This window comes from Lepidothrix coronata, unplaced genomic scaffold (genome assembly GCF_001604755.1).
Source record: "Lepidothrix coronata isolate B3197 unplaced genomic scaffold, Lepidothrix_coronata-1.0 Scaffold51, whole genome shotgun sequence".
NCBI classification, from domain to species: Eukaryota; Metazoa; Chordata; class Aves; order Passeriformes; family Pipridae; genus Lepidothrix; species Lepidothrix coronata.
In genome coordinates this window covers 2,770,972-2,783,554 of record NW_016690231.1, presented here as the reverse complement: position 1 = coordinate 2,783,554, position 12,583 = coordinate 2,770,972, and the positions used below count along the sequence as shown (strand labels likewise).

Sequence of the window (12,583 nt, the reverse complement as noted above, 5' to 3'; positions counted from 1 at the left end):
GGGACCAGGGGATGAATTTCTGCATAAATCTCATGAGCACGGAGCAGTGGCTGCCCATGACTGGAGCCATCTGCCTTGTCCTGCCTTGACAGCCCTCACAGAGGGGAAGTGTACTTTTAGCAAAGAGTCAGCAAGATAGAAACATCCATCTTCCTTTATTGCTTATGCTGTATGGGTTATGATGCAAAAGGCAAACGAACCAGGGGTGCTGGGGCAGCCGGATGGGATCCTTTCACCTGGCTGTCAGCATAGGCTGCACTGCTGGGAAGCTGAAACCCCTTAATCTCAATATCTGTCTGCACTGCAAATAGCTCTAACAGGTATGTAAAATCTGGCTGTTTACACTTAAAAAGGTGAGGGATGCCTCCAGCTGTGTCAGGCTGTATCAGCACCACGGAGAGGCCACAGAAGATTGGGGATATTTTCCCATTAGAGCTTTTTCAAATATGTAAGTTTTATAATCTTTTTACTTCATCGTTTTCTACCCAGTGGGGGAGAGATGATCCTTGTGCATAACTGTGCCTGTTGCAGCTGTGCTGGGGGGGGACGTGCAGAGACACAGACTGGGGTTTGGTGGGGACAGCCTGTGCCTTTATCACCACCCTGGAGTGGCTTTTGATGTGTAAAATCACAGGCACTGCCTTTAGTTTCCACATCCCATGTTTGTGTGATCAGGACTGAAGAGACACTGTTGTAATTAAGGTCAGGGTTGGATCCAAGGTGCTGCACATGGTTGGGGTCAGGCAGGTGCCCATCATGCTGGGAAAGGCTCCTCCCTGCACAACGGATTTGGGGCACTGCTGCCCCCCACCCATCCAAGGCCATGTGAAAATTAACACAGAGTTTGGAGGTCTGCAGGCTGGTGAGAAGAAGCCAGTGGCAGCAGGGTGACCCTGTGGCCATGGGCATGTGGCACTGAGGCAGCTGGCAGGAACTGCAGGGTTGGTGCCCCAGGGATGCTGGTGCCTGTGGGGGACCAGCCTCCCAAAGGGGTTGTTTGAAGCTCTGTGGGGGCACATCAGGACAGTCTGTCCTTCAGTGCCTGCCTACCCAGCCCCCTGTCCTCTCAGATAGACATGAGTCACAACAACACTCTGTACCAGTGTTCTTCAAGGGAACATTCAAAGCCATGGAAATATTATTTATTGTCTGCAGCCTGTGCATAATGTGTCACCTCTGACCGAGTGGCTGCTGTGGCCAGTGCCTTCAGTCACAACAGGCATCTCTGAGGCTTCTTGCTGCTAGCAATCAGAGCTGGGAAGGAGGACTCCTAATTAGGGATGTTGTTGCTCACAGATGATGCTCAGCTCAGCCTGCTCCCCCCCACCAAGCCTCAGTTTGGGGGGACACTGTGCAAGACGAGGGCTTCCCTGAAGCCCCAGGCTTCAACCCCCCCCTTACATGACCCTGGAGATGATCCCGAGCAACTAAAATGCCTGTGCTTAAAGAAGTGCCCTAACTGCAGGCTGCTGGGTCACTGTGTAGCCCATGGCTTCCCTCTTCCTCCAGTAAACGGTGCCAAGCTGCCCTGAGCACAGCTGGTTTTTGCTGTTTGCCCAGCCATGGGGGTCTGGTACATACATGGGTGGTGCTGTGTAATTCAGCATGGCTTGTAATACCTAAGTAACAGTGTGTAAAGACAGGCAGATTTATTACTCCTTAAATTAGCATTTGGGGTGAGGGAAGTGCTGGTAAAAGCCAGCTCTGTGTTGTGTGGTTCAGCTTGTTTGCCAAAGTCAGGCACTGTATATTCGAGTCCCTCTGGGGAGGAGTGTAATCTGTGGGTTTGTTTGCTTTCTGTTTCTGTTCTGGTTGTTTTCTGCAAAGCTGCTTTGGTCCTGGGTCATGATTAACACCGGTTCTCACTGAGAGCAGAGTCATTTGGTAGCCACAGGAAAATGCCCTGGACTAGTCATAGCAGGTTAAATTATTCATTTTGGTTAGTTTGTTTTAATAATTAAAGATATTTTTTGTCATGTTTTGCAAATTGTCCAACACCCTGTGGTGATGCAGGGCTCTTTTTTCCATCTGCCACTGTTCCCTGGGTGATTTCTTCCAGCCCATCCAACCTGTGGGCTGCTCCTGAAGTACTTCTGCAAAGTTCCTGGGGTTTATACCTGAGGGCTGGTCGCTTGAGAACTGTGATGTTATTGCTTCCTTTGGTTTAATAGCCCTCCTCATGAACAGAAGGCTCCTTTTTTTTCTGTTCACCAGTTGCCCAGAGCATCAATAATTGTTCAAGACACTTGTAGAGCTAATAGAAAGAGCCTGTCAACAAGAAAAGCTCATTGTAATACCACTGCTTTAAAGAGACTGGGAGAAGCAGCAAAGCCAACCAGGTATTAAATGTGTTGTTCCTGTAGTCACATAGATCTAGGGACAGGAGACATAAGTAGGGCTTAATTCTCTCCCAAATGGATGTTCTATTTCACACCCCAGCACAGCTTCTGATTTATGGATTTCTTAACATCACAATATTTTCATTGCTAGGAACTAAGTGGGAAGATGCAGCTAAGTCCTGATCTAAAAGCTGCTGAGGCACATTTTCAGGGACTGCAGCTGCTGTTAGCAGCCCTTGGACCAGTCCTGGCACAGAGCATGGTGATAACAGCCTTTGAATTCCCACTTTGCAGAGGACTGGAGAATTTCTGCCTTCTCTTGAAAGGGATATGGAGCCACGCTGCAAGCATATTTAAACAGGCAGCCTGTGTCCTGAGGTTATCTTGGAAACCAAGCCTGGTTAGTTGGAGGGAAGCATGATGCTCTGAGGGGGAGGAAGGAAGCCACTCATCTGAGAGCTCATGAGTGGAAGAGAGATGTGCAGCTGAGCTGGTTCATCAAGGTGAAATGTTGTTGGCTGCTGTAAATGAGGAATCAGTCAAGCCATGCTGGAGGTTCAACTCTGAAGCCTGGGATGGAGGCTGAGAGAACAAAGACGTGAACGGGCCAGTTGAGTCTGGAGTCCATCCTGGAGAAGACATGTCCTAACACAGGATCTGGCAAATGGAGTTAGCAAGGGTTTGTTTTGATGTATGGCAGTCTGTTCAGTTCACTGCCAGATGTGGTTTGTTTGATGATTGAAAGTGAAGGAGTAGGAGCTCATATGGTGAGACCAGGAGAGAATATATCTTACAGATTAGCACCACTGTGCTCTCAGTGTGTCACTGACGTTCCCCATGTACCGTGAGCAACGTGCTGTTCGGGTCTGATGAGCTGGACAGGCTCATTAAACAAAACCAGGACCTCTCATGTCCCCCCCTTGGAGAACCTCACTGTGTATTCTCACTTTGGTAAAGAGCATTTTGTACTTTTTTGAAAAGAATTCATCATTTTCTTGCTCATCTTGGTCCCAATCCAGCTGGAAGATAGGAGTGTTTGGAAGTTCTCTGTGCAGTCTGCTTGGGTGATGTCAATAGCCCTATGTCAGATACTTGAGAGGCTTGGAGATTTTAATTAAAAGTCCAAACATCTGTGTGCTGACAGAGCCTCCCCACTGCGTGCAGGGCAGGCATCCTTGTCCCAGTGTTTGAGAGGGCTCAGGGAGCCTCCTGATGCTGGAATCCCCTTGGACGTGGGCCACAGCAGCTGCCCTCCCTGCTGTATGGATGGGACATGGTGGAGGAATGTGGGGAGAGGAGGGTCAAGGCACGTTCAGTTCCCTCTGTCCATCCAGCAGATGTTTCCTGAGGAACACTGTCCAGCTGGCTCTGCTCACAGCACCCCCCAGCAGCTTTGGACTCCAACAAGCCTTGCACAAAATCCTCCAGGAAAACACAGGTAGTCCCGTGTCCTGTGCCCAGAAAACCCTGAATTCACAAAGTCTTGGCTTTGGTTTTCCTTCATGCAGAGAGGATGTGACTTCAGGGATGAGGCAACCTCTCACTGTGATTTACTGTGCTGTGCTGAGCAGGGAAACCTCTTCCCTGGCTCAGTGTGGATGGCAGCTGGGTACGTGGGGAGAGGAGTTCTGGGCTTACAAATGCTGTAAGAATTGTATCTGGTGACACTTAATTTAACCTGTCACCAGGACATGGTGCTGTCAGGTGAGAGATTCCTGCACCCACTGCCAGCACCCTCCAACTACACCTGTGTGGAAGGAGCAGAGTTGTTTTAACAAACCATGCTAAGTGATGAGTTACATGGTTTAGAGCTATTTCTGTAGCAAAAGGATGCTGATTCAATCATTTACCTAACTTCCCATCACAGTTCAACAGACACCAGGAATTTCTTCTTTTCCCTCCTAGATAACTCGTTGATGACAAAGGATTCTTCACCACAACAGGCAGCATAGTGCAAAACTAGGACTGATTTATAAACAAAAAAACTGTTCCTGTTGAGACTGCTTTTTGATGGTCATGTGGAACTTCAATTACACACTTTTTTTTTTTTTTTTTGCATCGTTCATTGCCTTAGAGTGGAAGTTTTCAGAACATGCTGGAAAACATCCAGCGATTGAAGGACTCCCTAAAGCCCTGGTGTATTAAATCTCCACCAAGAAAAATACACATTTATGTTGAAAATGCAGAATAAACTGTATCTTGTTTATATGTTTTGTCTCTTTTTCGTCCTCTGAAAAGAAACCTAAAGCAGCTGTAGTAAACATTGTGCTGCACTGCGCTGCTCTGCTGCCTTCTATGGGTGGGAATTGGTTCTTTGATCTTCAGTTCAAAGGGGTTGAAAAGGCTGTTTCTGTGGTCTGCAGAGAATTTCCTTCTGCTTCTGCAACATCACTTGATTAACTCTGTGTTTCTGGGAAGGCTCTGGGTATCCATCCAACCAAAGAGATGCTTACACCTTGTGTAACATCCACTGCAGAGTGGATGAAGCTTGCCTTCAGATCACCACAGCCTCTTCTGCACCCACCTTGCCCGTGAGGACATCCTCCTCCAGCACCCAGGAGAGTGGTAACGTGAGCAGAGTCGTGCAAACAAGCATTTGAGGCAGCATGCAAGACCTGACCATGTCTGACAGGATGTGCCAAGTTGGCATCCAGTTGCTGGCTGGGAAGAGCTGTGCTGGAGCAGAGGTGCTCTCTCCACTGGATCTGTAATGACCTGGATATCCCAGATCCAGCGTCATCCCACGGTCTGATCTGTCCCTTGCCAGGTGACCCGCTGTCTTCAGAACTTGTAGGTGGCGGCCTTTTCCAAAGCCACTGCTGTTAACCTAATGGAACATTTAGCAAGGAGTAGGGAGAGGAAATCATTAGCTGCATTAACTTCCCCCCTGGATTCCGTGCACAGCGTTCGCTCAAATTAGAGAACTGTTTGCATTCAAGCAGCTCCTCTGGCGTGAGCCAACGAAACCGGTTCAGCGGCGGCATCACCCAAAATCCTGGTTGTAATCCAAACTGCAGGTGTTTTTTCTCTTAATGAATTAATCAGCTGATTGCGTGCGTGCGATAGCTCATTAGAGGGGTGCGTGGCAAGCTTTGGAAGGGAAGTGCTGGCTCCGTGGGGCCCGGGGGCTGATCCGTGGCGGAGCGCGCTCCTCCGAGGACTGCGGCACCATATGTGTTGCTCTAATTAACGGGTGTAGTTCCTGGGGTCTTTTGATCTCAGGAAAATGACTGTAAAAATTGTAATACTGTAAACCTTCCATAACTTGGAAGAAAAACCCTCAAACAGCCCAAAGCAATTTCCTTTAATCTGGCATGTGGTGTTGGTGATTTTTTTTTTAAATTTCTTTTTTTTTTATTATTATTATTTTAAAAGCTTCCACCCTATTTAATGGTAGCTGTAGAGATAAAGCGAAGTGTAATTTAGAAATTAGTTCCGGATGTTTGAGTCGTAGCTTTATTTTAGTAATCTGGGTCATTAATTTTGTTGAATAGCATGTTTGGATTTTCTTCCCCTGCGTGTGTGAAGCGCGGCTGAGCCCGGGGTGTAACGGGACTTCCAGCAGGAAAGGGAGCTTTCAAAGTTGTCTCTCCCCTCGGTGACCCCACCAAAACAAAGCCTGTTTTTCCATGGTCATCTGGCATGGAAGGCAAGGAGATGAGCCGTGGAGATGAGTGCTGGAGTGGTTTATGCTCCTGCAGCCAGGGATGTGGGGAGAGGAGGGACCAGGGTGTTCCTGCTGGAAAACCTAGGGCCAGGTTCAGGTCAGGGTGAGGGTTCAACCTCTCAACCGTGACAAGACCCTTTTTAAATGAATGAAACCTACTTGTTGCTTGACTAATGAGGAAAAGGTGCAGTTTGGTAAAGCTTTCCAAGGAGTATTAATGAAAGGGATATTAATGAAAGGGAGTGGAAGAAAACCTGCTTCTGCCAAAGCCTTGGACTGCCCTAAAAATTTGGAAACTGGGACATACCAGGATGCTCTCAGTGTATGTTGCAAATCCAAAGATGTGCAGCCAGTGTTAGTCACTGGCTGCAAAGAGGTGTCTGGAGCAGCACCGGTGGCCGTGGCACAGACCAGGGAGAGCTGCCCATGGGTGTCACCACTGAGAGCCCCAGGGAGAGCACTGTGGGTGTCCCTTGCACCCCTGCCAACAGCGGCCGGAATTTAAACCCAGTTTCTTCCTTTGGCAAGGATGGGATGGGGTGGAGCCGGCCTGGGAGTCTGGCAGGCTGGTGCAAAGCTCAGTGTCCTGTCTTGGGTACACTGAGGGTAAAGATCTCCACCCCTGAGCAAAGGGAATGTTACAGCCTCTGCAGCATTAAGGCTGTTTTTCCCCCGTGTGTTTATGCAACATCAAGAGAAAAAGAAAAACAACTCGATTTAAGCTTTAGAAACACAGTCATTTTAGTGCTACAAGAGCAGGCAGAAGTGTGGAGCTGGCTTGGGTAGAATTTTTCTGCTTATCCTGATTTCTGTTTTATTGTTTATCCTGTTTATCCTCTCCTTGTTATCCTGAACTAGTTTGTGTTCTTGTAAACGCCAACCTACGACCCTTAGAAAGAAATCATCAGGAAGAAAACTTGCTGACTGAGTCTTTTCTTTGCCTGTGGCAGTCGAATAAGCCCATCAGCTTATATAATATTAATATTTGTAAAAGCAAACCTACAGAGCTCATAAATCTTCCATAAAAGAGGGACAGTATCTACGTCTATTTTAAAATGAAGCAGGTAAGTAGGTTCTGGGACAAAAGGGTATTGATACAAAGGAAGTGGAGAGATGAAAGAAATGAAATTGCCATTTTAATCTGAAAATTGTCTCTGAATAAGTAATACCAGAGGCCTCACTGCTGCTGGAGCCAGTGTTTTTCTCTGGGTCATCATTTGGCCATGGAAAGCCCCAGTCTCTGGCTGCTCCCTGGTATTCCATTCAGGTGGGTTAAAGAGTAAAAAAAAGTCCAAAACTGAAGTAGGTCTTGTTTGTTGAAGAGAGGACTGCATTACCATCTTTCTTAACTCTGTGCTTCTCCAAAGGAAAAAAATAAAACTGCAAAAAATCTTCAGGTTTGGACTCCGTTAAACATTTTTGAAGGCAAGAAGCAGGCATTTCCCCATTATGTATGGGAACCCAGATGAGGAAAAGAACAATACAGTCTATTTTTAGCCAACCAAGTGGGCAGTCTGTCTCCAACCACACACACAGAGCAGCTCCGTGGAGGAACAACACTGTGTCTCCACTAACCCAGTTCCTTTTTTAAAGGAAAACTCTGCTTTGGAGCAGTTGATTTAAGACTTTCTTAGTCTTTTATTGAGTACTGCCCATGCTGGGATGGGAAGGGCAAAATCAAACCATTTGGGGATTGTAGAGATTTATTTTTTTTTCTGTTCCAGTTTTCTTCATCTCTTGAGTTGTGATGTCTGGTCCCACGAGGCTGCAGGGGATGGGGCACGGGCAGCACCCAGGGTGACCCCATTCCCGGTGCCACACGAGTTTAAGATGTGACAGCTTTTTCCCCACTCCCAAGGACACAGCACAAGTCTCACCATCCACAGTGGGGCAGGGGGGACCTCCAGCCCCACGCAGGGACAGTGTTTTGTCCATAAACATCCCAGCTGTGGTTTGTAGGGGCATGTGCTGCAGCTCAGAGCTCTGGCTGGCAGCTGTGTTTATCCAGCATGATGGAGAGGAGGGGCAGAGGAGTGGGTGGGTTTGGATGTCTCTGCCAGGCATGCAGTTCTTCCTTTTTGCTTTTTTTATTTCTTCTTTTTTTTTTTTCCTCCCTGGACCCAAGCCAATGGGAAACCTTTAATTCTGCATTGTTCAGAATACAGAACAATGGAGCTGGATCACAAGATTAATTGTGTGGACTTGGCTTGGTCTGTCCAGCTCCCAGCCCCATCTTTGCTGACTCCAGCCCTGCAGAAGTCCACCATGTGTGCCCACTCTTGGGAGTGTCTGTGAAAAGAGTTGGCTGGATCCAGCCCAGCAGCCCCCCACGATCAGAGTAAAGCAGAGGTGGGTGTGAACTGCTCGACAGAGTTCCCAGTGGAAGGAGACAGAACCAGTAGGTGGGAGCCCAGGAAATACCATTACATCCATTTTAGAGGTGAGGAGCCACAGAGAGGTGATTCCCACAAAAACTGGGCTGGGATCCTGTGAGCCCCAGACCAATGGCATGACTCATGTAGTGCAGCCATGCTCGTTCCCAGCTCCTCTTGGAGCTGGAAGATGGTCAGACATTGGCTTAATCTGAATTCTCTGATGAAGCATTTTTTTTGCTTTTTGAAATAGAGAGTTGTTGAAGCTGAATCTTCTCATGGGATTAGGTCAATTTATTTAGTGCAGCACACTTTTAAGGAAAAGTTTTTATCATGCCAGCTCAGGCAAGAAATATGTTCATAGAATTTTAGTATTCAGCTGAAATCACTGTTTCATTTAAACATTTTAAGCTAATGAGAGTTGGCAAAAAAAAGCTTGTTTTGTTAAGAAAAGGTGGAAATAAGACGGGAACGTGTTGAAGTTATCTCAGTGGAAGAGGTTTTCATATTTTTTCATTTACGGAAGTTTATAAGTTTAGCGTTTGCATTATTAAGGACAAGAAAATATCTGAGAAGCACAAGGTACACAGATAATTAGTCTGACAATTCCTGCTGGTGTTTCTCGTCTCCAAGTCAGCTGCATTTTCCCTCGTGAAATTTTCTGCCACAGCAAAGGTGGAACACGAAAGTTCAATGTTACGGATCAGCTTTGCTTACAGGGAGAGAGGAAACCAGCCAGAACCCCTACACTGGACAAGAGATGAATGAGAGCAATTTCACAGAGGTTTATAAAAATTATGGAGAGCCTGAGCAAGGCAGGATAAACATGACGGTCTAGATGAAAAATCACATGCAGGGAAACCGGTGCTTGCAAGGTAGATCAGGCAAAGGACTTGTGATATCTGTCTGTTCGTTCCATCTTTTCTGTAGAGAGCTCCCGATTTGCTCTGGGGGGTCCACTTGTGTTTGTGCTTTCTCTGTCCCTTTGGGTTAAGAAGGAGAGAAGGCCCACGGGGCCTTTGCTGGGTGTTCCCTGTGCCGTTGCTTTCCCCAGCCTTTTGCTGCTGCCTCCATCTCCAGGAGGGGCTGAGGACAGCCCAGTTGTGCATATCTCTGGTGTGGCAGTGTCTCCACTGTCATTAGAGGATAAATGATACTGTCTCCATGGCCGGGGAAGAAACCAAATTAAACTCCACCATCCTCAGCGATTGATGGGCCGGCTGCCGACCTCGGTGTCACAGCCAATTTCTCATGAAGAATCAAGGGTGAATTGCATCTCTAATTTCTGTCACAAATGGTTTTTGCTATGCAAAGGGACAAATAGCAGCAGGGAGAAGAGGAGAGAGCGCTGGGCTGGCCTTCAGCCCAATGGCGAGAGGAGACTGTGATGATGCTGAGATGTTCCCAGGGAGGGGCTGGCTGATGGAGTTGCATCAAACAACAAGAAGTGGCCAGATAAGTGGCTGTTTCCCGGGCACACCATCCCCCTTAGAATAAGGCAACTGTGAAGGAGGGTAAGGAGGGAAGGGAATTGCTGGTGGGTAACCCGGCACAGCAGACTGTTCTCCCTGATGGGGAGTCAGACCAAGCGTGGGGAGATCTGTCCTAAAGCTCTGCAAAGTGTGAATCTGTTCATCTGGGCTTGCCAGAGAGGGGCTGGGGATGCTGTGGCATTCAGGGTGGCCACTGCAGGTGACACCAAGCTATGAGACATTCAGAGTGTAGCAATAAGCAGGCAGTGACTTCTGGCACTAATCTGACCACAATGCATTTGTGGCGTATTGACTGCAGTGGATCAATATCAGTCTTCAAGAGTCTCGACAGATCAATGTTTGATACAGATAAAGAAAATAGAGGGCAGGTGTTTATGGCATTCCCTGTGTGCAGTATGATTATTCCTTGCTCATCCTTCTGCTGAGGGAGGGGAGGGAGCGAGATGGAAGGTAAGAAAGGATTTAGAAAGATAATTCAAGAGACATTTAAAAAGCAGTTGGAAGAAGGAGATTTATGGCTTTTTTTTTTTTTTTACATCAGTTTTAGGCTGAAAAGAGGAAGAGAAAAATCTTCATAAAAATATATTGTCCTTTGGGAGACAAATTCCTATCAAAGAGTGGGTTTGGGTTTAATGAGGTTCCCATGGCAGGGGATCACTGGCACATGGCTGTGCTTGCCAAAGCTTTGGGAAAGAGGGATGTGCAGGGGTTCCACTGGTCCTCGCTGCTTTCTGGTGGTAATGAGACCCATACCTGGCTCTAAATACTTTAGAGCAACTGTCAGGGAGATGATTAAAGCAGAGAATGTGGAAATGATGGAGAAGAGGGCTCAGTTTTGTGTCAGCGCTCGGGTCTTGGACAACTGTGTGGCTCAGAAGGGCTTGGAGACTTCATGGCTGGGTTTATTTCCAAACAAAATCCTGGTGTTGTGAAGGTTGAAGTAAAACAAGCCATCTCCATAGAATCATTTAAGTTGGAAAAGACTCTTAAGAGCCGTTTATTAGCAGAGACCACACGGTTTCGGGAAACTGGGAATAAACATGTAAATGTGAAAGTATTTCCAAGCAGAACAGAGAGGACCTTCAGAGCATCTCTTCCTGTGTCTATATTTCCTTCTTTTCCTTTTCTCATCCCCCCCTTCTCCTTGTTTCACAGGACTGGCTGACAAAATTTGGGTATCTGCCTCCTCCAGACCCTGTCACGGGGAAGCTGCAGACGCAGGAGATGCTCACCAAGGCCATCACTGCCATGCAGAGGTTCGGGGGGCTCCAGGCGACAGGGGTCCTAGGTCAGTGGCTCATGATCCCTCCTCTCTTCAGTGCAAAGGGAGGCAGGGATGGCTCCTTGCAGGTCCATGGAGGAGAAGGGATTTGGCACCGTGTCGTGGAGCAGCAGCATCCGCAGGAAAAGCTCACGCGGGTGTAACACACGGCCCAGTTTGCAGCTCTAGGAGTAATTACATGGCTCAGGTGCTCTGTTGCCTCGTGCTTTCAAGAACCTGAGGCAAGCAATTATTTCAACAGACCCACAGACCCTTGGGGTTCCCAGTGTGCTTAAAATAGCTCTTGGTGTGTTCCAAAAAAAAAAAAAAAAAAAAGAAAGAAAGAAAGAAAAAAAAGACAAGCAAAAAAAAAAGAAAGTTGTCCTGTTCAAAGCCTTACTTGCAGCATCAAATTGAATTGAACAAAAATCCTGATTTAAGCTTCCCAATTTGTGTATGTAGATATTTTGGGTTCTTTGCTGCTGGGGCACAGGCAGAGAAAGGAGGAAGATGGTGTTGCATCATCCCAGCACTGCTTGTTCTTGCTCAGGAGTCAGGGGGTGCCTGTGGAACTGGCAGGGCTCCCTGGGGCTCTCCTTGGATCTCACCCAGCCACAGAGGCTGTGGGTGCTCTGCAGTCACCCCCAGCCAGCTGAGAGCCCATCTCCTGCCCCAGCAGCTCCGGTGCCCAGCAGGAACAGGGCGATGAGTGGCTTCCCTGTGGCAGGCACGTCTGGCTGGGAGGGAGCAGTCCAAGGCCAGGCTGGAGCAGCTCAAGTTGCCCAGTGTGGCTGGGGTCATTCCTCTCAATGTCTTCATTGAGGGAAGGAGAAAGCCAGCATTATCCCAGCCCAGGGAAGGGAGCCTCTCTGCTCTCCTCCCCTCCCTGACACATGGCTCTGACCTCCTGCCGTGGGGGCAGCTTGCTTCCTCTGCTCAGGACAGGATTAAGGAGAAGCTGCTAATTAGCAGGCAGGTCTCCATCCATCCCAACATCCCGGAGCAGCGGATGCATCCCATCACTGGGACTTGCTCTCTCCAGTCTTAATTGAGCACGTGCAATTGTTTCTGTTCCACCTCACCACGAGCTGCAGGAGACCCAGGAACAAGGATGGCCTTTTGAATGGACTTACATTTGCATTTTTGGAGGGGGTGTTGGAAACAGGCTGGAGGGCGGCTGCCCTGGGCAGGTCATAGATGTGGGTTTGTTCATGAACACAGGGTTTAAGAGGTAAAGTCAGCAGGAAAAGGGGTGAATGAAACAATATGTCTGTGTTTCAGCTTTTGAGAATAGACACTTCAAGCTTTTTTAAAAATAAATAAGAAGGAATAAGAACCTTCTCCAAATGAGCTCCTAGCTGAACAGAGAAGAAGTTTATTTAGATATGAATGTTTCTCCTTGTCAGAGGAATAATGGGAAATTCAGCAAGAGAGAACAAAAGAGAATAATT

At 47.7% G+C, this 12,583-nt stretch overlaps 1 protein-coding gene across 2 annotated transcripts in view; it reads left to right on the top strand.

The window, feature by feature from the left end:
• MMP17 (matrix metallopeptidase 17) overlaps nucleotides 1–12,583 on the top strand; it is a 59,538-nt gene that overhangs the window by 25,542 nt on the left and 21,413 nt on the right. Inside the window, exons 1-2 of one of the 2 annotated variants that reach the window (XM_017815628.1) lie at nucleotides 8,272–8,355; nucleotides 11,027–11,159. In XM_017815628.1, coding sequence (XP_017671117.1) covers nucleotides 11,096–11,159 — 64 coding nt within the window. In that variant the 5' untranslated portion in view covers nucleotides 8,272–8,355; nucleotides 11,027–11,095. Of the gene's footprint in view, nucleotides 1–8,271; nucleotides 8,356–11,026; nucleotides 11,160–12,583 lie in introns of those variants that run through there. The other variant, XM_017815627.1, reaches the window with a different exon arrangement.